The following is a 26,298-nucleotide window of genomic DNA, read 5'->3' as shown; positions in this document are numbered from 1 at the left end:
CAACTTGTCATCGACCAGGACCCCCAGGTTCCTTTTCATTCCCCAGTCTGTCCGTACATCCCCAGTGCATCCAGCATTTTCCCTTGTTGAACTCCACATGGTTGCTGATTGCCCAGTTCTCTAATTTGCTGAGGTTCTCTGTGCAGGGCCTCACTGCTCTTGAGGGCGTCAACACCTCCTCCCAGTTTTGTATCATCTATGGGCTTGCTTAGTATCCCTTTCAGTCTTGTGTCCAAGTCACTTATGAAGATGTTGAAGAAATGCCCACACTAAGCAGCCATGAAAGCTGGTCTCAAGATGAAACACTGAATCCAATAAATAAGCTGCCAGTTGATGGACAAGGAACACCTGCAATTAAACTGGACAAAGAAAACCTGTTAACAGTAACCTGCCTGCAATGCCAGCTATGAATCTGAATGTACTTTGTGAACCCTTTGTGCTGGGAACAGGCTGCTGACAGGTGACTCCCATTAATACCAACAAGGCAGGGATTCCTCCCACTGCTTGAAAAATCTGTCCTTTTCTGCAGACGTTAGAGAATGGTAATTGGGATCAGAGGTTCAGATTGGTACTCAGTATGAAACAAATTTTACTTGCTGACTAAGACTCATAATCCTGAATCCTGAGTGTGTTTGTGCAATCTGGTTGTCTCGTGGTGAACGAATAGATTGTGTCATAAGATATTAAATGTGGTGTGCCAGAGAAGTGTCTGATTGTGATGATTTCCCAAAAGTGAATGGAAAACTTTCCCTGGCACTTCTTTCCTTATGTGTTTATGCTTGGTGGGATTGCATGTCATTGTTCTCTTGACTAGTGCCCCTTCTGTTCACACCATGCTGTGTCCTTTGCTCAGTCCTTGTCCTTTACTGGTCCTTCCAAACTGTTCCCTCATTTCCTTACGTGATTCTTAGTCACTATTTCCACTCCCATCTCTCTTAATTTAAGCTCTCCTCTCCAGGTTGGCCAGGCCACTGGCAAAGCTGCTTTTGCTCTATTTGGTCAGGCTGCTTGCCTTCTAAGCAGTCCAGATCCTCAAAGAGGGTCCCATGGACACAGAAGCCAAAACCTGCTGCTGACATCAGCTGGACAAACACAGGTATGGGTCATTCACTTAGAACTTGGTGATCCTTGGTGATTCTTCTGGGTCCCTTCTAACTCAGGCTATTCTGTGTCCTGTGATCTCAACTGTGGACACATCAGATCCACCCAGTCCTTTTCTGACCCTTCTACTCCTCCTCCTCAGCAGGATCAAGGAAAGCGCTCATGGGGGCCTTCACTCTCCGCAGGTAGAGAATACCTAAACACTACCACTCACTGTTTTCTCTTGCCATGTGGTTCAGGTTCAGCTGGTTCAGACACTTCCCTGTGTAGGGCTCTCATCCAGGGAGCTCCCTCGGCACTGAACCTCTTCTCATGGCTTCAGATCTGCATGTGGAGCAGGGGCCTGCTCCCCAAGGCCCAGAAGCTGCCAGCTTCTAACACTCATCATCACTGGAGTTTCCACTTCCCAACTCTGGTAAACACAGACTCCATCTTTTTTCCTGATGCAGTTGAAGGTTCAGGGTTTGGAAGCTGCAGCAGATCTGGGCAACCTGTGCCAGTGTCTCATTTGACCCTCCTTGTTCTGGACTCAAGATCTGCAAGCTCAGAGCACCCATGGATCAGGAGTAGCTGGCAGAGCTGACTAAAGGTTGCTGCTAGCAGACATGGGCTCATCTAGCTGTCCTCATTGGCACCCTAATGCTCCTCCAAGAGTTTCCAGGACTCCCCTGACAACCCATAAGAGCTCCCAGAAGACCAAGGAAGTCTCAGAGGAGAGTGGAGATACTGCTGTGACGTTGTCTGTGTCTGGCAAACAGGGAAAGACTCCAGACTTTTCAAGTGCTCGGTGCAGTAGTTTTTTACTTTTTATGTCAACTACTGAATCTATTGGTTGACATAAACAAAATTACAGATGTCATAAGAAAGCTGTAAAACTCCCTGACATTGGAATTATGGGTGCCAGCAATTTACAAGGACTTTTTCTATTAAAAAACAAAAAACAAAAAACAACAACAAAAAGAACAAACCTGGGAAAAATCTACAACAAACTAGTAAGCAGACTGACACTCTCTCTGACCAGAGGTTGTAGCAACAGCATGGTAGAGACAGTCATGATACAACAGTCCTGTTTTATTCCCTTCTCTAGCTATCTCCTGGTTATGACAGATGTTCAGAACCCAGCTGCCAAGACAAGGCTCACTACTTAAGCCTTGCCTTAAGTTCTGTTGGTGAAGGTTGTCACTTTCCTGGGTGCAAGGGTTGCTTGGGCTGGGGACAATGCAGCTCTTTTGTCTTCGTTAAATCAGCTCAGTATTCTCTTAATAGCTGTGAAGCACTTTGATGTCTTTAGACAGAGAGATCTCCCGTGGCACTAGTACACAAACAAATCACAGTGTAACTGTCACTGAGAGAGGTGCAGAGAAGGTGATGAGAAAATGGTCAGCACAGGCACAGGAGCAGCCTTGCTGCATTTTTGATTTTCATGTCAGGACACCAGACAAGTGGAAAATACCCCAGGGAATGCACTGCAGGGCCCCTGTGTTACAGGTCTGGCAGGTACCACAACCCCTCAGTGCACAGATAGAGACACAGGGGCTCCCTGCGGTTCTGCCCTTCCCTTACAGTGCCCAAATGCAGAAACACTGCACGTGGTTTTGCACTGCTGGTGCTGCAGAGCTTCAGAGATCTGCTTGCTGAAGCTGCTCTGCATTCTATCCTAAATCCTACTGGAGTGAAGCATGCTGGAACCCAAATTTATTTTGGGGGGGAAAAAAAAATACTGGGAGATATCTTTCAACTCCAAGATATTTTCTTCTTCGGAAATGTCATGTGTTTCTCTGATGGTATCTCCAAGCAGCTGATGGGGCTTAAATCACAAAGCAGAGAACCTGTAATTCTGCTGCCCAGTTTGCTCTCTGCTATGTGTAACGGGTCTAATTCGCGCCATTTTTAACATGATATATATAATATTAAATATTTGTTAGAATGTACCCGTTTGTATTAGAAGCGCCCCCCACCCTCTCAGGCAAAACCAGGTGTGTGTTGAAACCCGATTTACAAGTAAAAGGACGTGGCTCGCCAGGAGATGGGCCTTATCTGAAGCACCCAGGCGCTGATCATCGCGTGAATGACCCGAGATGGATATCAGGAACATCCCCCGGGCTGATGCATGTGAATACCGTGTTCCCATAAACTTCATCAAGGGCTTCAACTTCGAATTGTTCTACCTTGTCGCCGAGAAGGAAGTCTCATCAACTTATGGGACTCTGAGTGAAACAAAGGACTGAATGCCGAAATCCTGGCTTCAGGCAAAATTTTCCCTATAAAAATCGCTTGTACCAGGATGGTGGTGTGTGGGCATAGAGTGAAACCTCTGCTGAGGCTGATCTCTGTGTCTTGCACCCAGCGCCGATCCCGGGCTCGGCACTGCCCTTTTCCTTGTGGCTGGCTAATTAGACCTCTATTGCTAAAATAAATTTTTATTTTTATTTTTAATTTGGCTGGATCATTTTTCATTTATAACACTCTCCCTGTTAGCATCAAGAAACGCAGCTCCCGGGGCCTTTCCTAAAAGCAAAAGCCTTCCTGTACAAACCAGAATTGCAACTCCCTCACGTAATGAACAAAGTTTCCAGGTGTTCCCCAGAGAGGCGGGCAGGGCCTTCCTAGTTCCTATGGCAACACTGGAATGACTGCTGGCTATCGATATTGAAATGTTAATTAGTAAATTGCTCTGTTTGTTTTCTCTGAACTACCCAAAAGTAACCTGCCTCCCCCCCACCACACTGACATTCTGGGACTAAGATGCAAATAAGAAAACCCCCTGGGATCATGGGAGTATTTTTTGAGGATAAAGACACTCCTAAATAAAGAACTAAACACAGTAGAGGGGCATAGACAAATGCCGTAGCTGAGGAAGAGGGAAGCACATCCCCGATCGACTTTTGTCTGTCACCAACACCTCAAGCGACTGGACTGGGGTGTGCTGTGGCAAGTGGAGATGGAAGAGACAGAGAGCCCTGGTGCTGCCACCAGGGAAGGAGCGGGGACAGCTGTTGTTCTGGACTTCAGCGACAGACCCTGCACGCCTCCTTCCTTTTAGCCACCTGGGAAAAGTACAACAGCGAAGGTGAGCGCTCTGTTCAGGCCCCCTGCCCCGCTGATCTTTTTAAGAGCTGAACATTAATGAAGGCATTAGCCCTGTTCATTTCACCTCACCTTGTCTTTTGTCTGCAACATCTTTCAGAAGCCTTAAAAGTGGCAATGCTTTGCTGGCACAGAGGTAGTATATTTTTGGGGTATGTATTGACACACAACACACAATAATGAATCTTAAAAATCGAGCATAGTCAGTTCTTTCCTAAGTGAACTAATTGGGCAACATGGGAACTACTACTGGAGTTTCAGTAAGTATAATATAATCGTAATTTATGCTAAAAATTAAATCCCCTGATTTAATTTTTCTGATGGAAATTCCTGATGTGTTTGTATTTAGTTATTTTGTGCTCCAATACCCTTGTAATGAACTGCTGTGTCCAGCGAAATTCAAGGCACTGCAGAATTCATATGTAGGAGAGAGAAAATCAAATCTAGCCTTACTCTAACAACAGTGACCTTATCATGTCCTTAGTTGCTCGTCCTGTTGCCTTGTTCTACTAAGAATAAAAGCTTTCCATCTGAGCTAACAACCTTGGAGCTGGTTGGAGCTCTGAATCTTTGTCATTCACAGAACAGCATTTATTAAAGTTCATAATACTTGTGTGTGCTTCCAGATCCATGCTATTTAATAGAGTAGTGCAGCTTCACAGTCATTAGACATTGATGAATGCAGCACTTACTGCCAAAAAAACCTATCTGTTGATACCAAAATTGCAGGACTCTATGACCAGTCATAAAAATCAAATAGAGACAATGATTTAAACAGAAAACAGTCAAAGACATTTTACTTCACAGTCTTATTAATATGTATAATGCATTATGAAATCCATTTTATTTGCCTTCAACATTTTCCCAGCTGAACAGGAAGCTTTTTAAAAAAACAATTACTACTTTGAATCTTCTCTGCTGCATGCAAGTCATGTTGTGCCTGAGCCAATCCTTTAATACAATTCTTTATCACTGGCAGGCAGTCATATTAAAAAATTAATAATGACTGCTTAATTTTTCAGAACTTGTAATCATCTTGCTGTGCAATTTTGAATGCAAGGTAAGGAAGAAGAAAAGACCTGTGGTTTGAAAAGTTTCAAAAAATCCCACCAGGTTCTGGTGCTCACTTTTTCCCCTTTCACTTGAAGATACCATTATCTTTTCAATGTTTAGCCCTGTCAAAAGAAAGAGAAATATTCAAAGCTATTTGCTATGGCTATTTTTCATTGCAAGGTTTGGATCTAATTCAAGAGTAGTCATGTCTGAAGCCAGATTTAACATTACTGATCATCCTCTAGAGGCTCATTTAACAAGTCTCCACATACACTAAGGACAGTTTAATCTCCTTCTTACTAAACCAAGTATTACTAAACTAGGGCCCAGCAGCAGGAGTCATGAAGGTACACACATGGCTCTTATAGGAAGCTGATATCATCCTGATATCTGCATCCTGAAGTGATTTCCACTGCACTTTTTTCCATACTGTCTACTGTTCAGCTCCCTATAAAAGCTACGTGTGTACAGCTCACTGAGTTAAAAAACAGACTGAGGTGTCAAGGCTTGAACAGGAATTTCTCCAACATGTTGGTTTCTAAAATATTGAATGTGGACAAGAAAATCTACGTGCTAACTACTGGTAACCAACATGCATTTTTGTACTGGGTATGCCAATACCTAGGTGAAGTTCCTGCAAGAAAAAGACTGGGCAGGCAAAATGAGATTCCAACTGTACACAGCTCTAAAAGTCAAAAAGGGAAGATTTTTTTTTTTTAATGCGATTAATTTTTTATTGCTTTCTGCTACCCGTTCTCTTTCCTGTTGCATCCTCCCTTGTCGTTTTTCTGTCATGGGGCCTAGATTTCTTATCTTTCACACCAGGTTGCATCCCTTTATTAGAAAAAATATTAGGACAAGTGTTTTCCTATGAGGATGCTCAAAAACTAACCAGGTTATCTTTAAGAAAATCAGAAATCTCATCTGGACAAGGCCCAAAGGAACTTCACCCAGCTGCTGCTTTTCTGAGCTGCATCATGCCTAGAGACACACAGAGAACCCTTTCCACCTAAATCATTCTATGAATCCACAACCTTTCTTTTTAACTCAAAGGAGTAAAGACTTGGGTTGTTTTTTCACTTGGTTGACTGTGGCTGCCTTTCTTGTCCAAACACAGCTAGTTTTTTTTTTTTTTAAGTCCCAAACTGCTTTACTCCTTCTACAAAAATATTTTCAATAAGATGGAAAAAGCCTGAAACTCAGCATGTTAAACCAATTGTGGTATTTATTCACATGATACCAGCAATATATAAACCACCTCTATTCCCACAATTTGATCAGTTTGAGAGTTTCAGTATGTTCCCCATCACTGTAACAGAACTGACCTGATTTTTGCTTTGGCTGGTTTAAATAAGATCATAAAGATCCTTGATGACTACTGACCTAGCTAGCTGCAATTCAAATATTAGCACAATTATAAAACTCATAAAAGTACAATCTGCTATCAATCTATTTAAAAAGTGAATTCCATTATAACCGGAATCTTACATTGGTCAGGCTCGAATAAGAAACTACACTAAATTTATGCAGTACATTTACAGATCTTTGTGCTGTAATTTTATAAAAAAATGCAGTGTTGCAACTATGGTAAGTTAAATGGAAACTCAGTCAATGGTTCCACTGTGAAAAAGTAACACAAACTATTTAAAAGCCTGTCTAACCTTATTCTCTCCATGAAGCATGCACAACTCATAAAGAGTTTTAAGAAACCAAGCAGTCTGTTATATACAGTGTAAACTAAATAAAGGTGATATTAATTAAATAATGTTGTACATCTGCACATAATAATCACACACCAAAATTCAGTGCTTTAGTGAAGTATGTAACGAGTATTGATACAAGATTAGCATTATTATTAGAGCTTCTGTCAGGTATGCAAAGTCTAAACTCCAAAAGTCACGATGAACAATGGATTATTGATTTTGGGGACAGACATGCAGCATTTAATAGGTGGAGAATGAAACACAGGAAAAAATTGGCCTTTACAATACCAAGTGTAGCTATCCTTTAAGTTATAGGATGCACTGTACTGAACTCATAAGAAAACTGACAGCAACTCCAGCAATAACTGCATCATTATTTCCAAGATGCTTTACTCTTATTGCAGCATATTTTTCATAGGCCTCATCAATAATTACTCTGGATTATAAAAAGTTAATAATGCCCTAGAATGTGCAAAGTTAATAAACAATTCAAATGCATTTTAAACCCATCCTGTTATATGTTTTCTTCCGTTCATCTGCTCTTGTGTTTAGGTCATAAAGGAAATTATAAGAGAAAGAAGTGCACAACAGGTTTTGGAGTATGCTTTAATCTTTTAGGCTCTTTGCACTGACCCTCTGCAAACAAGCAGAACCTCTGCTGGAGACATCACAGCCATCCTTGGGACTCTCAGGATGTGCAGTGTGATGCAGATCTAAATCCCAGTGGGTGCTATAAACACATCACTCAAAAGTAAGAGTTACACACCATTATGAACACCCATATGGTTTCCTGAACTGTGAAACAACTCTTTAAAAATCGACCATGTTCTCAGTAAAATATTGATCAACCATACACCTAACAACCATTTCTAAAAGTCTATCTGCAGCAGAAATCTTGACCATTAAATCACTCTAATTCAAGACAAAGATACATCTTAACTCCTGATTCTTTATCTTAAAACTGGAGTGTTCTAGGAAGACCTAGCACAATTTATCACTGTGAATTTATACAGATGTCCTAAATCTCACCCTAGCCTGAACTTCTGAAGCAGAAATATTATTTTAGGCATGGCATCAAGCTGAAAGATAATCCATAAAGGATTATCAGCTGAGGGTCAGTCTGTCATTGTAAACACATACCATCATGAGTAATAATTTCATGTGTGTTAAGACCTGTGTGCCCATTTAGCATCATGTGCACAAGATGCAACAACTCTGAAAGCATCAGTTCCTACTGACTCACTTATTTCCTGCAAACACATCCATATTGATTCATTTTCAATCTCTTCAACAGCTGCACTGGGCAGTTGCCACAGTTATGACAAAATGATGTGTGCAAGTCTACCTATGCAAAAAGCCTTTGCTCTGACTTCAGGACTGGGAACTGCAAACTACTGGGCTCTATATCCACCACCTCACAGAAATTCCTGGTGAAATATACCAGTGAAGGAAAGACATCAGAGAAGAAGTTTTTATTGTGAAAATGCTGGGATGTGGGAATGGTCTGAGAAGAAGCACCAGATGTCCCTTCAGATTGCCCCAGGAGTTACAAAACGGATCATGGAACCTGAAGTGCACTGGCCAAGCAAGTCAGAAATACAGAAACATAAAGTATAATTTCTCCAGAAAGATTTTGTTGTTGTTGCCACATTCTGTTGCATTCATAATAGATTTATTTATTTCTTGTTACTCAGGTACTGGCAACTGGATTATCCATTTGTGCTTTAGAGGGAGAAGACCTTCACAATTCAGAAGCTATTTGCTACCCTCACAAAGGCACCCAAATATTCCCAGAAGCTTGGAGAAGTTCTGGGTTGATGCAGTACCTTAGGTTCGTATAGGATGCACAAGGCTTGGCAGACCAATTCCTAAAGCTGGTATTAAAACTCAGTTGGAATTTCTAGAGAGCAGAAAATGGCAATATTCTTTCAAAGGTAAATCACTGAAACAAATCTTTTTGCCATAAGGCTGTTGTTAATGACTTCACACTTGAAATACTGCTAAAACAAACTCCTCTTTTTCAATGTCTGGAATGGCTGGTCTGGAACCAGAAATCAAATCCTGATGAAACTGGGCATGATGCTTCAAAAGACCTATTCCACTTTTAAAAATTCTCCTGATGTCAAAGCCACTGTCAAAAAGTTGGGATGGGTTTGGTATTTCAAAATATGCTTTAAGCATCTTCTTTTGCTCCTGCATTTTTCATGTCTTTCCCACTAATCAGTCCTGGAAAAGCTTGACTGTTGCACGTAGGGTTACTTAGACTGCACTTGTGACTCCCTGTAGATTCCTTTCCACTCTTTTTAGAACCTCAAGTAACTTATGCAAATTATCATGATAAGCAAGTGCAGGGATATTCCTACAGACCAAAACACAACAAAACAACAAAAAGTTTATTCCAATAATTTGATAATGCACTGCACCTTTCTTGATCTCCAAATTTGCATGTATCTGAGCAAATAAATAGCCCTATCTTGTGTGCTTGGGAAAGAAAACATTTAAAACCCTTAGGTTTTTGAAGTAGGTAAACAAACAAAAATTAACACGTTAAGGGCTTTAGAGCAATATCCATGAGACTAAAGCCTAAGTATACTTCTGAAAAGAAAGGAGGAGAAAAATGGCCAATTACATATTGTGTCCTGTGTATATTCACATTGCTATTTTAAGCCTAGTTAAAGCAGCTCAGTAATTACTGGAAATACCTTCCAACTTTGAAGGCTTCAAATATGGCTTGCAGACTTCTGCACACACAGAACACCTGCAAGAACAGTGCCTGGTTCATAACCCCTTTTCTCAAAGATTTGCATAATCTTTCTGATCAGTGGTTTTTCTAGCAAAAAGCGATAGGTTTTAGCTATTTGTTAGTTTATTAACTAACAAATGGGAAAAATGCATTTGTACTTCAGAACCAGAGCAAACCTAATCTCCCTAACTGCTGAGTATTTTAAAAAACTTGTACAATTCCTTCTCTTAGAAACCTGATTTAACAGAGCAACGTATTATAAATTACAGTAGCTCTCAAAAATATTGGTGAGCTTCAAGGCACAATGTAAACAGGTAAAGCAATTTGTTCACAGCATTTTTCTCTACTTCCAAATGCATTTTTTTATTAAAGACAAATAACTTTTGGTACCTTTAATCCCTTCCTGGAGAAGTCTACTAGATTCATTGGTGGAAACCCTAAGAGTTATTCAGGTTGTCAAGTGGATTATTTGCAATAGGAAGATTTCAGGAAAAGGGAAGGATAAAAAAAAAAGGCTTCATGTGTCTGCAAGCAGGGATACAAGCCTTCTTTCACTTATGTTTTAAACAAAAATTCAGTAAAGCACCTAATCTCTCATGGCAACCCTTTAATTTTAATAGGTCCTCAAGAAGCTAAGGAGAATCAAAAAATAATCAGATTTATTTCACAGTGCCTATTTTGGCCAAGAGTCGTCTGTGCTCTCTGCCTAATTGTGAAGCACTTTGAAGGATTTTTTTTATAGTCAGGTAATATGAAAGCTGCTTAGCAATTCAAAAAAACTAATCCAATGTTCAAGAGACACCTATTCACTGAGATTAGGCCAATTTTACAATATGGAGTTATCCAGTCACCTGGAACAAAGCAGGTATGTGGAGGACAAAGAAAAGAAATGCTGAGGAATGAGTGGCAAATAGGGAACATAAAGAGATTTCTAGAAAGAGCAACAAGGAGAAATGGATACATATGCTGAGTGAATAAAACCAGAAACAATGAATCCCAAGACAGAGAAGTGACTGAAGCACAGGGATTTATGCAGAAACATCACCCTGCTACAAGAGGAGCCCCTCCGAATTTGCACAGCATCTGTCAGCACCAATTCTCACAGCCTAAGTGGGCATCTAATGACAGGCAGTTTATACAACACCAGCACATGACACATCCCTGGGGCACTTTGTCCTCACAGCATCCCAGTGGAGCAGCACAGCACATCCAAGCACCAAATGGATGGAGAAGGAAGGAACAGAGTCACTAAGGGCTGCAGCTGTTTCCAAGTTACTTCACCTTGGGATGATTTTCCAGTTAAAGGTTATGTCAAATTCTGGCGGGATTTATTTTGCACTCTCTAGGAGAACTGGACAGTATCTTGACAAAAACACTGTGTTTTGAATATACAAAACTGCAATCTAGTATCTCTATGTCCTTTATGTAATTTTAATTTTATCATTAAAGCTCTAATGCAACCAGCAAGCTTTTATGACAGAAATTACTATTTTTTTAAATAAGTAAATAAAAAGTCACTTCCAATACATTCAATGTCTCTTACAAATGTAACTTTGAGGACACAGCAAACATAAGAGGTCATTTCACACTCCTCAAATACTGCTAAAAATTAGAGGGCACCAGCCAGTACACCCAAATGTACAAAACTTTTTTCATTTTCAGAACACCTAACCAATAAATTCTAATAAAACAAGTGCCACATATGTCATGAATGTTCTAAATTCACCGATTTTTCACAGCTCCCCAAGCCCTGCTGTGATGCTGATGACAAAAAGAAATTCAGGAGGCATTTGTCTCACTTACACAAATTATTTCAGTATTGCAGAAATTCTCCTGCTACTTGGTAGTTCAGCTGTTGGCTTGACTACACAAAGTACTGACATGAAAATGTATGTGGGCAAGGCAGAAGAATGCTTTCCTGCAGTGTTTCTGTAAGTTGAAATTTTTTTTAAATTACATTTGAACTGATATTTGAACATGATTCAATCTGTCCAAACATAAAATCACAATAAGTACAGGAAAATGTACCCCACTGAAGAAACAGAAATCCTGTGAGCCTATAGCATACCTACAGTTCAAATCCAAGTTTGTACCAAAATAAAGTTAAGACTAGGACTTTTTATTTTTCAGATTTTTTTATTTCATTCATTTGGGGGAAGGGGAGAAGATATTTTCTGTATAAAATCCTCAGCCCTTTGCAATGTCCTATATATCAGGCTGTCAAGAAGAAACAGTTTCCACTCTGACTGCAAAAGCTATCCTGATGACATAATAATAGATTTAGTGTGAAAAAGTGGGATCTTCAGATTACAGAATTTAAAGATGTCCAATATTTTAAGTTTTAATGGCGTTATATATTTGAGTCTGCCCCTATTACCTTGTCAAAGTTAGGATTACAATAATCCACAATGAAGCACCATGAAGAATATACATCCCTCATATATCAAAGCCTTTTGGTAACTCTTTGGTCAATTTAAGACAATTTAATTAAATCTGGTACCAGAAAATTTTAGTGTTTTCATGTGCAAAGACACACCTCAGATGTGCCCAACTCCATCAGGAGTAACTGCACTTAAAAGTAAATCCTTAGATAACTCCCTGGAACAACTAAAGCCTTCAGGCCAGGGCTTGCAGTGTGAAGAGGAGGAAAAAGGAAGTAGAAAATGCCTCATCAGCAGAAATTCCAGACCAAATTTCTCCTTTTGTTGCCTAGAGAGCCATTACAGTCCTTACTCTCTCATTGAGAAGAGAGTTTTCTTTGCAGGAAGAAAAGGATACTGCTTTTTCAAAAAACACCATTCAAACACACACAATGGCTCTGAAGTTGCTTTCATGCCTTCCCCCTGAAGTCATGCGTAGTGTTTACTCACAGTATGGGACTTTTCTTCCAGCATCTATTTGCTAAATGCAATTACCACATCCCCTTGCACTTCCTGTCACTAATGATGAGCGGCAAATAGGCTGCAAAAGCAAGGACAACACTTACACCTACCAAATTCAAAGCCATACTGGACTCTCTCCTACACCCCCCTAGCCTGAGTTTTCTCCTGGAAAGCTGACTGCCAAAATGAGATGAACAAAGAGAGGGCAAGAGCACAGAGCATGGAAAACAGTGCTGGATGAAGACCTCAGGGTAGCTCACCCATCCCACAGGAAGAGGACTGGGATTTGCCAGGCATTGCACTTCTCCCACTTCTATCCCTGGCACTGCCCAGACCTCAATAAATTTACTTGTTCTGACAATTTATTTCTCACCTGCAGAAAACTGGCTATACTTTCATGTACAAAACACATCTGGCAGGTGTGATTGTACCTTTCCCCACATTCAACCAGCATACATCCTTCCATGGAAAGATGGAATACAGCACTCCCTGGATCAAACCTTGTAAAGTGGGGTAGCAAAACAATGGCACAGCTGTGCTGAAATGTTGTTACAGATGCTTTTGACACTGCTTTGTTCCAGCAGGTGAAGGAGAGAGGAGATGTCCTACAAAGAGCTTTGGCCACCATAAGTGGAAATGGAAGAATGGGATAATTTTTGTCCTGTCCTCCCAGATGCTGCCTCTCCTCCTTTCTCTCATGCTTGCCTGACATCCATGAAACCACTTCAGTGATCAGTTCTGGCCATCAACAAATACTCACACAGGCTGCTGTACACCACTGACATTTGTTGGGATAGATCCAGGGCGTATCAAAAGCATCTCTGGGTCCATCATTGACTCCAAAGGGCTCTGGAAGCCATGGAGTGGGACATCTTTGAACTATTATTTAACAACTAATGCAAACCAAGGTTGGAAGACAGATTCCTGAAGGTTTCTTTCAGGATGCTGTCTGCAAAGGAGGGTAGGGAAAAGGAGAATCTCAGTCTCCTGCACATCCTAGTTAATTGTTTACATGTTTAACAAAATGTACTGCACCAAATCTTCACAGACATGTGGTGACAAATGTCAGCCTGCAATGACACCTCTTATAATGAAGAATCATCCAGAAAGCTGCCTGCATTATCTGGGAGAGGGGCTCAGATTTGACAAGTGGATCAAAATTACTTTAATGATTCCCTATTTAGCCTTTGAATTCACTCATAACATGACATTGTATTTCCAATTAGAGAATTAAAATGTTGATTAAACATTTCTGTCATTTCAGATTAGACATCAATGTTATCTCCTTATTATTAAAACTTTCATATTTTGAACATAAAAAGGAATTTGTAGAGTCAGGCACCGGGTTTAAGTTTTTATAATGAGCCATTCATCTTCAGGTCAGGTTCCATAATAACTAACTGCTACAAGTTAGTTCAGTGGGAGGAAAATGAAATGGGGAAAAAATGGAAATTAGAATAATGGCTGTAACTGTGTCATATTTGTACAGACTGAAGCATGATGGTATTTAAAGTGCCCAAACTCCTTGTGACACCTCATTTCTACCTCTGCCACCACAATTTCATGAAGACACACTACAGAGTAGGCAGTTAGCAAATATCTACTGGCAGGGCATCTGACATGACAGTTAAGGCCCAGCATTATTTTCTTAAGGGCAAATATCTCAAAACTTTTAATAAGAGGACAAGATTCCAGTGGGGGAGACAGCACATTCTGGGTGACAGGCCTATGATAATTTTTTACTATCACTTTTCCTATTATGTTCAGCTAGCATGGCTGCTGCTGGATTGTTCTTCCACAGAAAAACCCTGTCAGGAAAGCAGGCAACATTATTTTTAGCTGTCCTGCTTTTCACAGCAACAGCAAGGTGTCACACTGCTAATCAATTCTCATGGTTGCTTCAAAGCAACAAAAATAGGATCTGTCCTAACCCAGGTAATCCAGCACAGGGCTTGGTGTCTGGGGCAGATCCTCTGAAAAAAAAAAAAAACATAAGCACTTTAGTCTTAAAAGCACAGCAGTGGGAAAAGAACAACACCTCCAGTGTGCTTTAAGATTTACAGGGGCTCTTCAGATGGAATGGCTACTATCAATCATCTCTGCACTCTCAGCAGGAAATTAGATTTCCTGTTGTTTAATGCTACAGTGCTTGACATAAGTCTATGAATTTGTAGTCCCAGTAGCACTACATTAAAAATCTGCAGTGTGGACAAAGAGGGGAAGAATGTAGCAGAGAGAACATCTTTTCAGACACCACCTCTCTGCTTTTGACTGATTTTTAATTTAATGTTGTGTTTTAATCAGCAAATCAACTATGTGAAAGGACAAGGAATGTACATTTATGGAGCAAAAAATCCTCATGTCAGTCTTGTCTGTGGGAGGGACAATTTATGTCACTGTCATAATTTGCCAACCAGGCCTATCATTCATTTCTTTAGAGGACTAAAAGTCTTCAGAGCTGCTTGTTTAAGCAATAAATTTGAGACATCTGATTCCTGATTGCTTTTATTTGGTGTTTTTCTGACCTCATTTCTGCTTTTCACTCATTTTTACCCTTTCTTTCTCCAGCTGTTAGAATAAAGCAGTGACCCATTGTCTCCATCAGAACAACAATTAATCCTTTGATAGTTCCTAGCACTTCTGTTATGGAAGAACTCAAGTTGCCTCCGAACTTGGGCAAAAGAGTGAGCTACATCAGACAGGTGGCTCTGAAGGTGGTTCTTTACGGGCAGTTATCTCATTTTTGCTATCTAAATCTGATGGAAGCTTTCATCCTCCCTGGAAACACAGAGTCACTTCCCTTGCTAGCCTTATAAGCACCAGCTGAACAATCATGGATTTGAATAATGAATGTTGGCCAGTCTATCGGTGTTAGCCTAAGTAAAAGAAGAACCACAAACTGTCATCTGTATGGATTAAAATAATAAAATAACAATTAAAAATCCCACCACACCAACTGCCTTTAACAAAATACATGGAGCTTTAACTGTAGATTCATTGCTAGACAATTTTCAGTCCTTGCGCTAGCCAAGTTTCTTCATTACACTTAAAGGTCAAGCATGCCTCATCTACATTTTATGTTCCACCTGAACTGAAATCAGAGCTCAGTGTTGCTTCCCAAGCCCATGAACCATCAGACTGTGAGATCAGAAATTTCTCTGGATGAGTTTTAGTCCCTGTGCAGCACCAAGATGTAGAGTGGTCTGAGGAGGATAAGCAATTGCCTGCTGCTGACATATGCCTGTAGCTACTGCCCACCACAGGACTAGCCAGAAAAACAGAGAAGTCTTGGATACACAGTGTCTCTACCTGTTCTTGCATGCTTGTACCTGAGATCTGGATAACTCATGCAGGACTTTTTTCAGGGGGATCTGATGGCACTAAGTATGAAGATGGATATCTAAGTGATCAACTAAGACAGCATCCTTTGCTACAAATAAAATTGCTAACATATTACTTAATTACTGCTGGGAAGAGCTGCCTTTTAGGTAGGCTTGGCAGCTGAATGCTGCACTCACCTCAACAAAGATGAAGCAGGGGATGATGGAATAACTTCTCTGGGTATTGTTTCCTAAAGCCATTTCTCATCAGACTTCTTGGGGAGGCACTGTTCAAAAGTTTATATCCTGAAAAAGAAAAGACAGAGGTATTTTAGTATATTTCACATTTTTGCAAACTCCAAAATGAGGTTCATAACACAGAACACTGACCTAACAGACCAAGGACACAGACTAGTAATAACTTCAAGGTGTACAAAACATCCTGAGAAAGCTCTCCCTTTGCAACACAAAAGAAGAGACAGACATAGGTTACAAGATACATCATATATAGATCAAAGGGTGATAAGGAATACAATAGTTTTCCTTAAATACAATCCACTCCCAAGCAAAAGATTCTTCCTCAGAATTGTAAAATCATATTTTCAGCCCACTGACCTGGCTACAGTGTGTCTTAAACCAGGAGATTTTGGTAATTAATTTTTTAACTTGCACTTTGAGAGATATGCTTACAGTACACTGACTGTACATATGATCAGAATGTTTATCTGTAGAAATCTCCTCAAGTTGACAGCATGTGTTATGCACAGAATCTCTTTACCCATAACAAACAAATGCAGTGAAAATGCAATGAAGATCTGTGCCTTTTCTGCAAAGCCTTTCTGTCCTGATACAAATTCATACATTAACACACCAAACTCTACCCACTTATCATTATTTTGGGCTACTGGCTATCCTAATTAACATAACCTTATAACACTGTGCTAAGACACACTTCTTGCATGAAAAGTGGAAGAAGCAGAGAAAAGAAGACTAACACAATTTTTACCAACAGCTTGTGTCTTTTTCTGCATGCATGAGGCAGCACATCAAGAAGCTAAGTCTGGTTTAAATGCCTTTACAGGGAGATACCAGAGTAGGAGGGAAGCTGGAAAAGCAGTGTGCAGTCCAGAGCTGCCAGGTGCAGGATTGCAAAAAGCATGAGACATGGGATAGAATCAAAATCCTCTGCTATCAATTTTAACCTGAGCACAACAAGCAACAGCACAGATTCAACTGGGTCCAGTCTCACTTCCAACACTCACAAAGAAACTCTGCCCTGATGACAAGCACCTCCATGTGCCAGGACCAGGGAGGAGGAGAGAGATGGAAACTCATGTAGTTTGCAGAGGATGCCTTGCACAGCATCTTCCTGCGACTCTTTGACCTCACTGGCACCTGGATGGCAATTCAGGCCTTGGCATATGGAGCCTGTGAGGTTCACAAAGGGGTCAGTGCTTTCTCACCAGCTCTCAGCAGGGTTACTGGGAGAAATACCACGATCAGCACAAGTGAGCTCACCTGAGGTTATGATGGAGGAGCTGGATCAGCTGCCAGTGCTTGCCACCTGCACCATGACGCAGGCTCTTGTCTCACCACCTATGAACTACTTAATGTATTCCTCATCTCAGCTTTTCACAGTTTGACCCAGAGTTGTAAAATACACAATGTATATGATGGATTTAGGCACAGCAGAGATACTATGACTCCAGTGAGGCCACATTCTGTGTCAAGAATAGCTTCTGAACTGCTAAGCATTGAGAAATACAGTTTCAGGGCAAACAAAATAGTCAGGAATGTCACCTGTGACATACCTCAGATACTCCCATCTAACACTGTATCCCATTCTAAAATACAAATATTCTCAAAACACCTCATTTTCCAAACAGATTTCTACTTTACATATTGGATAAAATTGGGTTTGTCTCAGAGGTTAGTGTCATTGCTTAAAAAAAAAGATAAGGTAATCCAACCTCATTTGGACTGTGGAAAAAAATTCAGTAATTAATTTTTTAACAGCATTTTTAATACCCCCAGCTCTTGTGCTATGTGGCTTGGCAAACACATGGAACCTGGTGGAATAACAGGTTAAAGAATCAGAGCAGCTTACAGAGCATTATTCAATTAAACTTTTTTAAGGTTAGACTAAGGTTAACCAGACTAAGGTTAGAAATAACCAAGATTTTCCATACCACTATACTGTAACCTCAAGCTAATGCCTTCAGTTGCAAATGATGTGTGTTCCTAACCAAAATAGAGGATTACAAAGTAATCCAAGAATTTAGATACCTTTCACAACAGATGACTGAAAGCAACTGAATAAACTGGCAAAGAAACTGAGGGTTCATAGTCGTATAAAATTGCCTGATTTAACACTAGGTGACCCCTGATTTTACAGATGTTTATCACTATGCCTGTTCCTTTAAGCTTATTGTGCACCACTGGTTTAAAAAACTGCACTGGCTATGGGAAAGCATTTTACATGCCAGCTTCTCTCATATGTGATTACACATTTGTGTCAGACTGAAGTAGTAAGAGACCAAATGATTGCATGATCAGCTAATTACCAGATTGTGGGAAAACTCTCAGCTACCAGTGCTTGGTCTTTTAATCAGTTTACTTGACAAAAGAGTAAATGGAAGCAAAGGTGCAGTCTTGGTGGGAGCATCATTTTTTGTCTCCAGCTTGCAGTGAGTCCTCTAGGGATACTGACAGCAAAATACAGATTACAGCAAGCTCCAGGTACTTCAGCCTGTAGAGCAGCCAGAGATAACCCAGTTTTGGTCAAAGAACCATAATAAGATGTCAAAGAAGTTTTGGTAAAAGTCTTGTTCTCTAATCCATGCAGATCTCTTCACACTGAACAAACTTTTGTAGTCCAAAGCCTATGACCAAAGCAATGGCAAATAAAAGCTATAATATCAGCATCAGCCTTCTCTGTTTATTATTTCTGTTTTTATCAACTTGACTGACTTGCTAAGGAACTCATGTGAGCAAAACTGTAATTTCTGTTTTTATCAACTTGACTGACTTGCTAAGGAACTCATGTGAGCAAAACTGTAAGAGTCTTTTTGGATCCCAGTAGGTGTGACCTTTTCAGGCCTGGTATGTTATCACAGCACAAGAGTAGAACTGGTCAAACCTAGTCTAACTAATTAGGTACCACTGTAGAGGGAATATTAATAATCTGAAGCTTTGGTATTATGAGGTGGTTTTACTCTTATGGCAATATATATAATTGTATAATGCAATATTTGTGAATTAATTAAAATTAGTTCTCATCTTGCTCAATTTACCTCACCTGGGCATTTTCAGAAAGCCCTATATCTACAGCAGAGGTGGTTATTGCCTAGCATCTCCTGGGAGAACAAGCAGAGACAAAGAATATAAATGAGTGAATTGAAAACTGAATGAAAAGGACAGCAAAGAAAATGAGACTTCAAGCTGAAGAGACTTTCTTGCTGCAGGAGTCTTTCTAGGGAAATGGCTTTCAGAATGCCCCATTCAGGTATGTTCTAAAGCCTTTTATGTGAGCAGGTGGCAGACAGCAAGAAGGCCATATCTAGGACAAACTGGCATTCACTGAGCCTTTATAGTGTAAGTTCCTGCAGCAGACACAGCACATTCAACTGTTGTTCTGTGTGATCAGTCATCAAACCAGTTAATTTGTGGTCTATTCCTCTGGAGACCCTATGGTCAAACCTATGTTTTTTAAGCCATGTCCTGCATAGGTAGGAAGAGAAGATGAACAATGCATTTTGCATATTGCCACAGTGAATATCTGGGCTTTTGTGGAAAATACTCAAACCAACAATCAACCATGCTCTAAAGGCCCTGTGCATCAGTTTTCAACTATGTTTCAGTTAATCAGAATCAATGATTATTTGTTTTACCATAGCTCAGAGACCACCAGCCTGAAATCCAGGAGCTGCTGCACAAACCACAGCAGCAGCAAAGCCACTGGCACATGTGGGACACCACCTCACAGCAGAATCTCAAATCTTCCCTGACCAGGGGTGAGGAGAGTAACCACGGGTCATTTGGTACCAGGATGTGATGCAAACACAAAAAAAAAAAAAAGGATTTCTGTCTCTTAGTTTAATGATCTTTTGAGCAGCAGCTAACATGGTTACAAAACAAGGTGTAATTATTATATTTGAAGAAACACCAACTATTTCTGTAACAATGTAAAAGATACTTGAAACATCACTATCTCCTTATGCAAATTACTTGAACCTTATGTTAGCAATTTGCAAACCTCTGTTGGCAATTGGCTTCAAATTACAAAGATCTTTACTCTCATTAAAATATGAATTCTGTTCACAAGTAAAAAAAATATCATCAAAACCTCTGCACCATTCCATCAATGATCAGTTTGCCCAATAGAAACACAAATTGCTTATGTCAAACCCCCATTCAGTTCAGGAAACAAATTAAAATTAATACTGCAGCTAACAAGGATTATCCAAGCTTTGGCAAAGAACGGTATCTTTATAATCACTATATATTATGCTATCTCTTACAGATCTCACTGTAAAGCAAGGTCCTCTATTTCCTGTGGGGGGAAACAGATGAAGCAATTTGCCAAACATCACAGAATGACTCAATGTACAGGCTGAAGAAAGACACATTCTTCTCAGACTCCTGTCAGGCACTCTGTCCACTTGACAACACAATCTCTGCACTTCAAATGTGCTTGCTAATTCCTGCACAAGAAGCCCACAGTCATCATTGCACATTTTAGGAATACAGGTTTCCCTGACTGCTCACTGCTGGAATCAGCAGAACACACACTGCAACCTTACAAAGCAAGGGCTGATCAGATACGCCCCGAGATGTGACAGCCTCATGTTCTCTCTTTGTAACTTCACCTGGCATGTCCAAAGACACCACATTATCCCCATGCAACCTCTGCATGGGCATGCCTGCAATTCTGAACAGGCTGCAACAGGACAACAGAGGTTTAAAATGCCTTCCCCAGAGCTCTCTTCCACATAAATCAGACCAATGCAAAAAAAAAAAGGCATGAAGGAATAAAAAGTAAGATTTTACTGCAAAAGACAGTCAGTATATTCCAAGAACAGACTTCTTTACTGTTTTCAAAGTAATTGAAACCACAGTGGTGGCATGAATCACTTCAAAAGCCAAACCATGTGACAAAAAGCACAAATGGCTTTGTGGCGTAACATCTGCTTGTCTGCCTTCCACCCAAACACAATGCAGACCACTCTCCTGAAAACAGTAAAACTAAGGAAATAACATAATGGTTGCAACAATTACAAGGTACTAGACAACTGGCACTCAGTTTGCTACCTCAGTGGCCCACAACACACTAATTTTTACCTACAAATGAGAAAGTTATCCTTTGGATCATGTTGCCCTTGAGGAAGTGTGCCCTACACACAATGGGGCTTGGGAAAGAGGGAAGACACTTGCTTATGTCATCAAAGAGCCCTTTACAGTTCACTGTGAACTGAGGCAGAGAGCCACCAACACCAGCCACTAGACCAGTAACACGGTGTGAGCCTGGAGAAACTGTTTGTCCAAACCTGAATGTTTGAGTCATACTTGATCTTTAGCTGTTAAATGTGAAGTTGTCTAGTGGCAATAAACAAATAAACAAATGTTGTGTGCTAAGCTTCAGGCCTTGGCTGGTGGCTGTCTCCAAGAGCACTCCTGTGTAAGCAGCACAATGTCCCACTTTGCCAGAACACTGAGCTGAACTGGTAAAGCAGTAGTTCAGTTTACTGAATTTAGATCTTACCCCAGAACACAATTTAGTATAAACTCTCCTGGTTTCTGCCAGGAGAATGGTACCATTCAATAGCTACACCATTCAAATAAATTGCCCCGTCGATGAAAGTGCTCCTGACAGGTGTCTCCACATATTCTTGGACAATAAACTAATTACATATCACTAATAGCAGTAAGGAAAGGAATAAAAAAATATGCAAAATAAACCCACATATCTTCACCATTACATAAAAAATATATATATATTTTGCAGCATTTAAGGCAGAAAAACACTTTCTCTGATGAGAATTATGACCCTTTTCTGCTAGCAGAAGTCACATCACATTCAACACTCAACACAGAAAACCATTTCACAGCAAACAGTGATACTTAAGTAATATAGTTCACAGCATATCTGAAATGATATCTCTAAGTACAAAACCCACCTGGTTATGAAGAAAGTTACATTAATAACTATCTTGATTCCTAAATTAATTCTCTTAAAAATGTGTTGTTGAATCCCAGGTGTCAAAGCAGTTTTTGATACTTGGAAGAAAGTGATGCCTCAGAATTCAAGAATCCTGTTAGGGTTGTTTTCCCTTGCTACCAGCTTCATGTAGAAATACCCCATGACTGAGTGATAAACAACAGTACAAAATCTATGGCTAGGCAGACTGATAAGAGTTCTGCACCACATATATCTCCAATAGAGTTCAAGTGTTATGTCAGCACAGTAGAGGCCTCGTAACAACTTCTCACTGTGGGGAGGAAAGTGATATTTCAATGCCACAGCTTCTGTCAACTGAATTTTCATTTACACCACTTGGCCAGAATTTTATAGATGTCAAAGAGAACCCAAACATATCTGTGTGAATAGCAAGTATGTGCATGCTAATACCCAGAAAGCCAAACAAAATGGCCACAAACCCAGTTCTGAATCCTCTCAAACCCATGAACCTCTCCTTGTCCAGCAGGTCTGGAAGTGTCATCATGGTTGGTCTGCTCCATTTCGTGAGACACTGAATTCCTTCTGAAAATTTTCACTGTATTTTGTGTATTTTCACTGTACTTTGTGTTGGTTTGAATGAACCCACCTAACTGTGGTGTCACATCAGCAAAACCATATGAATAAAAGGTTTTACCTGGTATAGCTGATAATCCTCCTCTCTTTCTCGCAAAAGGATTAGTGGTACATGATAAATGAAGAAGGAATCTGGCAAATTTCATTAGGGAATTCTTAAAAAAAAATAACAAGTAGTCTCCAAAAAAAAAAAAAAAAAAAAAAAAACCAAAACCCACTAAATTTATCCATGTAATTACAAGCCTGTCCTGCTTCTAACTCTCCTTTAAGTCAAAAAAGCTAACTGTTCTAGCTTTCATTTCAGCCTTTCAAACTTTAAAGTGAATCTAAATGAAATACTTGTGGAAAAAGAAAGACTATTTCTGGTCTCCACCCATCCCACCTGAAGGCACATCACCTTGATTTAGATGAATTAATTTGCCTTGTGATCTTTTCTGAACAAATAGAAAAGGCATGTTTCAGGTTGTTTCTTTTACTTCTGATTGGTGGAAACTCCATCTATCTTTAAGGGTATTTATAGCAATAAAATGGCAGGTGTGGTCAGCATTAATATAACTCTTCCTACACATAAAGGATTCTGAATTACAGAGATCAGTTATATGATCAGTTTAATGAAAATGTAGCAGGCTATCATTCCAAAAGTTACACAGTTGAGATCCAGAGCTGCAACTGATTGACTTAATTAATCATGGGCTTGAGATATAAGTACTCTGTTTATGCTAAATCGCCATCTGTAAACTATTGCACAAGAGTTCTACATTCAGTGTCTCATTTGCATAACTCACAAAAAAAAATAATCAACACCATTTCTGATTAGCACCTGACGGTCTTGCAAGGTTCTAGCTGGAAACCAATGATCCCCAAGGTATTTGGGATACTATCATACTATCAAGGGCTTGTGACCAAATTTTACCCTCTGAAATCAATTTGATTCTGCTTGGTGAGTCCCCATGCAAAGCACCACCAACAGGCACTGAGGAAATTGAACAATTTCAACAGGAGAAAACCAGCAGCCTTCACCTCAGGCTCTTAACAGGTGAGAAAGAAGGGAGACATTGAAGGGAAAGAAGAAAGCAAAAGAAAATCTCAAGAATACAGAGGGTAATAATGGAATGATGCAGGTGAGAGAAAAATTGGATAAACTACAGGAAAACTCCTATGGGATGGAGGGTAGGAGAGGAAAACAGACCACAGCTTTTCCCTGTGATGTAAAATCACAAGACTGAAAATTTTGTCTATCAATACAATAGACTCTTGAAAACACTCTACCCTTACCCTCCCAAAAACATCAGCATTTTGCAGAAGATAATTTAACATTATTTTAAAATTATTAAAATACTGTATTATATGAAAAAATATCAAAGACATTGTCTTCATTCAGAAAATTTGTACTTTACTCCAGAAAACAGTTTTTTTTTTCTTCTTTACAAAACCTCCTTAGCCTACCATTCTACTGAAACCTATTGAGCTATTAAAAATAAATAGTTGGCTGCTTATGTATTAGCAAGAATGAGAAATATCTTTACTTATAATGGAGTTTCACAGCTCTGCACAGAACTAATTTCGGGAATCCCAATGCAATATTAAAAGTATATTTCAAAAATATATGCTGCATGGTACTCTTGTATGCCATGTCTGCTGAGCCTAAGCCCAAGCACACTGCTGACCCACACATTTAAGTGCAAGGATGAAGCTTCTGCAAAGTGCCAGCTACTCTCCGGCCTAGATGGACATCTGTGAGTAAATTTCCAAACCCCTCTCCACGCACTACCCTTCTATGACAGCTTAGGAAGCCAACACTTTGGAGGGTGTTCACACTGGTCATAGTATAAAGATCAACAGGCAGAAATACTGAGATGAGCATGGGGAGGAACAGAGCACAGCAATGCTAGATAGGGTAAGGGGCTGAAAATCAGGTGATTAACATGGTTCCAGTTATTTCTGATTTTTTTTTCCTGGGGATGAATTCTGCGTTGGAAATTTCCTCTCAAAATCATGGTGAGCTGGTTTAAAAACTAGTCATGTAATAGCCACAAGCCAGTGGACTCCAGATAGAAAGGAAAAAAAAACATTCATTTTGTCCCCTCAGGGCTCAGCAAACTGTGTGAGTATTGATTGCAAGCTGTAATATTATGAAAGTAAACAAACAACTGCCTCTCCACAGTGTAGCCTTTGGCAATGAGGTCCAGGGGCAGGGCCTCTTGCTCCTCTTATATTCTGGAATTCATATTGGCAGTGGAGCTGTCAGGGACACACAAGGACTGCACAGGCTCACACTCCTGCAAACCTGGCAGCAAACTCAATCTCATGTGGATCTTTTGTCGGTTCACTTGGTTTATAAACCTCCACCTTCATCCCTTGCCAAGACAGACAAAGGATTTCTAGCATACCTGCTCTTTTCCCTCATACAAAACAGCTTGGTTGAAGCTCTCCTTAATAGCAATGATTTTTTTTTCTTTCCTCTTTTCTTTCTCTGTCCATTATGCAGCCAAGGGAAGTATAATCCCCATAAAGTATAATCCCCAAATCCCCAGTTTGCCCACTTCTAAGGACAGTACTGCAGTACAGCTCATGCAGTTTATGTGGGTCTCATAAACACTCCTAGATGGAAAGTCAAGAATTTAAGAACGTATTGTTAGACTACAACATTTTGTAAAAAAGGAACTTCTTATTAGTCCAAATCTATTTATTTATATAAAAAAAATACAGCCAACTATAACAAAAACATTTCTGAATTTACAGACCTTGTAATACCTCTCCCTTCTCTGTACTGTTATACTGTCCACAGACTCCTCCGTGAATCCAGCTTAGTCTGGAATAGGAGAGAGGGTTATGGCAAAATGTTCCTAGCCACAGCTTTTCTCTGAGAGAAAGGCACCAGGGCTGATGGTGAGAGCTTATTTCTCTTTAGTCTACTCAACACACCTTCGTGGGTGGGGTGGCTGCTTGTATCTTGATTGGCTCTGGTACCACCTTGTGTTCATAGATTTGAGGCCTCTGCTGTTGTCCCATGTCTGCTCTTGTCCATGCTACCATTCAGAGAGTTCATTTTTAAAAGAATAGAGACTTGTTAGTTCTACCCATTAGGGAAAGAAACTGATGAGGATTATTATAAAAATAGGCACTAAATTATACAACCATATAAAAGCAAGATAAGCTAAAACTGATTAGGTAACGTCACTCTTTCAGATGCCTGCTGTAAGAGTTAAAGGGCAGAACAAAGCTTCAGGCAAGCCCTGACAATGAAGATCTGACAAACCCTTGTCCGTGCAGAATTATTTCAGAACATGTGTTGCTACTAGAAAAAGCAATAGCATTTGTCTGTCTACCAGGCCACAAAACAGATTTCAATAGACAAGTATGCCCTAGATTTTGATGGACTGAAAAACAATGGTTTGTGACCTATTAATCCAGCAAGGCTGTTGCAAACACTTCTATGAATTTAAGCTCCTGGTTAGGGACAAGCCTTAGTCGTCTTGGAGGTCTGTACTCCTGTGTAATTTTGTCTTGTGACACCTATAGAGGCCTCAGAGAAGCTCACACAGACATTGTTTGAGCTATTAGGCATTTGATTTTTAAGTCCAATACAGTCTACACA

At 40.0% G+C, this 26,298-nt stretch overlaps 1 protein-coding gene across 5 annotated transcripts in view; it reads right to left on the bottom strand.

Annotated features, from left to right (window-relative positions):
• PLPPR1 (phospholipid phosphatase related 1) overlaps positions 1-26,298 on the bottom strand; it is a 121,095-nt gene that overhangs the window by 46,934 nt on the left and 47,863 nt on the right. For all 5 annotated transcript variants that reach the window (XM_068176520.1, XM_068176519.1, XM_068176522.1 and 2 more), the window contains exon 2: positions 16,088-16,195. In XM_068176520.1, coding sequence (XP_068032621.1) covers positions 16,088-16,150 — 63 coding nt within the window. In that variant the 5' untranslated portion in view covers positions 16,151-16,195. The remainder of the gene's footprint in view (positions 1-16,087; positions 16,196-26,298) is intronic.

This window comes from Anomalospiza imberbis, chromosome Z (assembly GCF_031753505.1).
Source record: "Anomalospiza imberbis isolate Cuckoo-Finch-1a 21T00152 chromosome Z, ASM3175350v1, whole genome shotgun sequence".
Classification (NCBI taxonomy): Eukaryota; Metazoa; Chordata; class Aves; order Passeriformes; family Viduidae; genus Anomalospiza; species Anomalospiza imberbis.
Note: the sequence above shows the minus strand (reverse complement) of the source record. Positions and strands in the feature narration are given on the sequence as shown.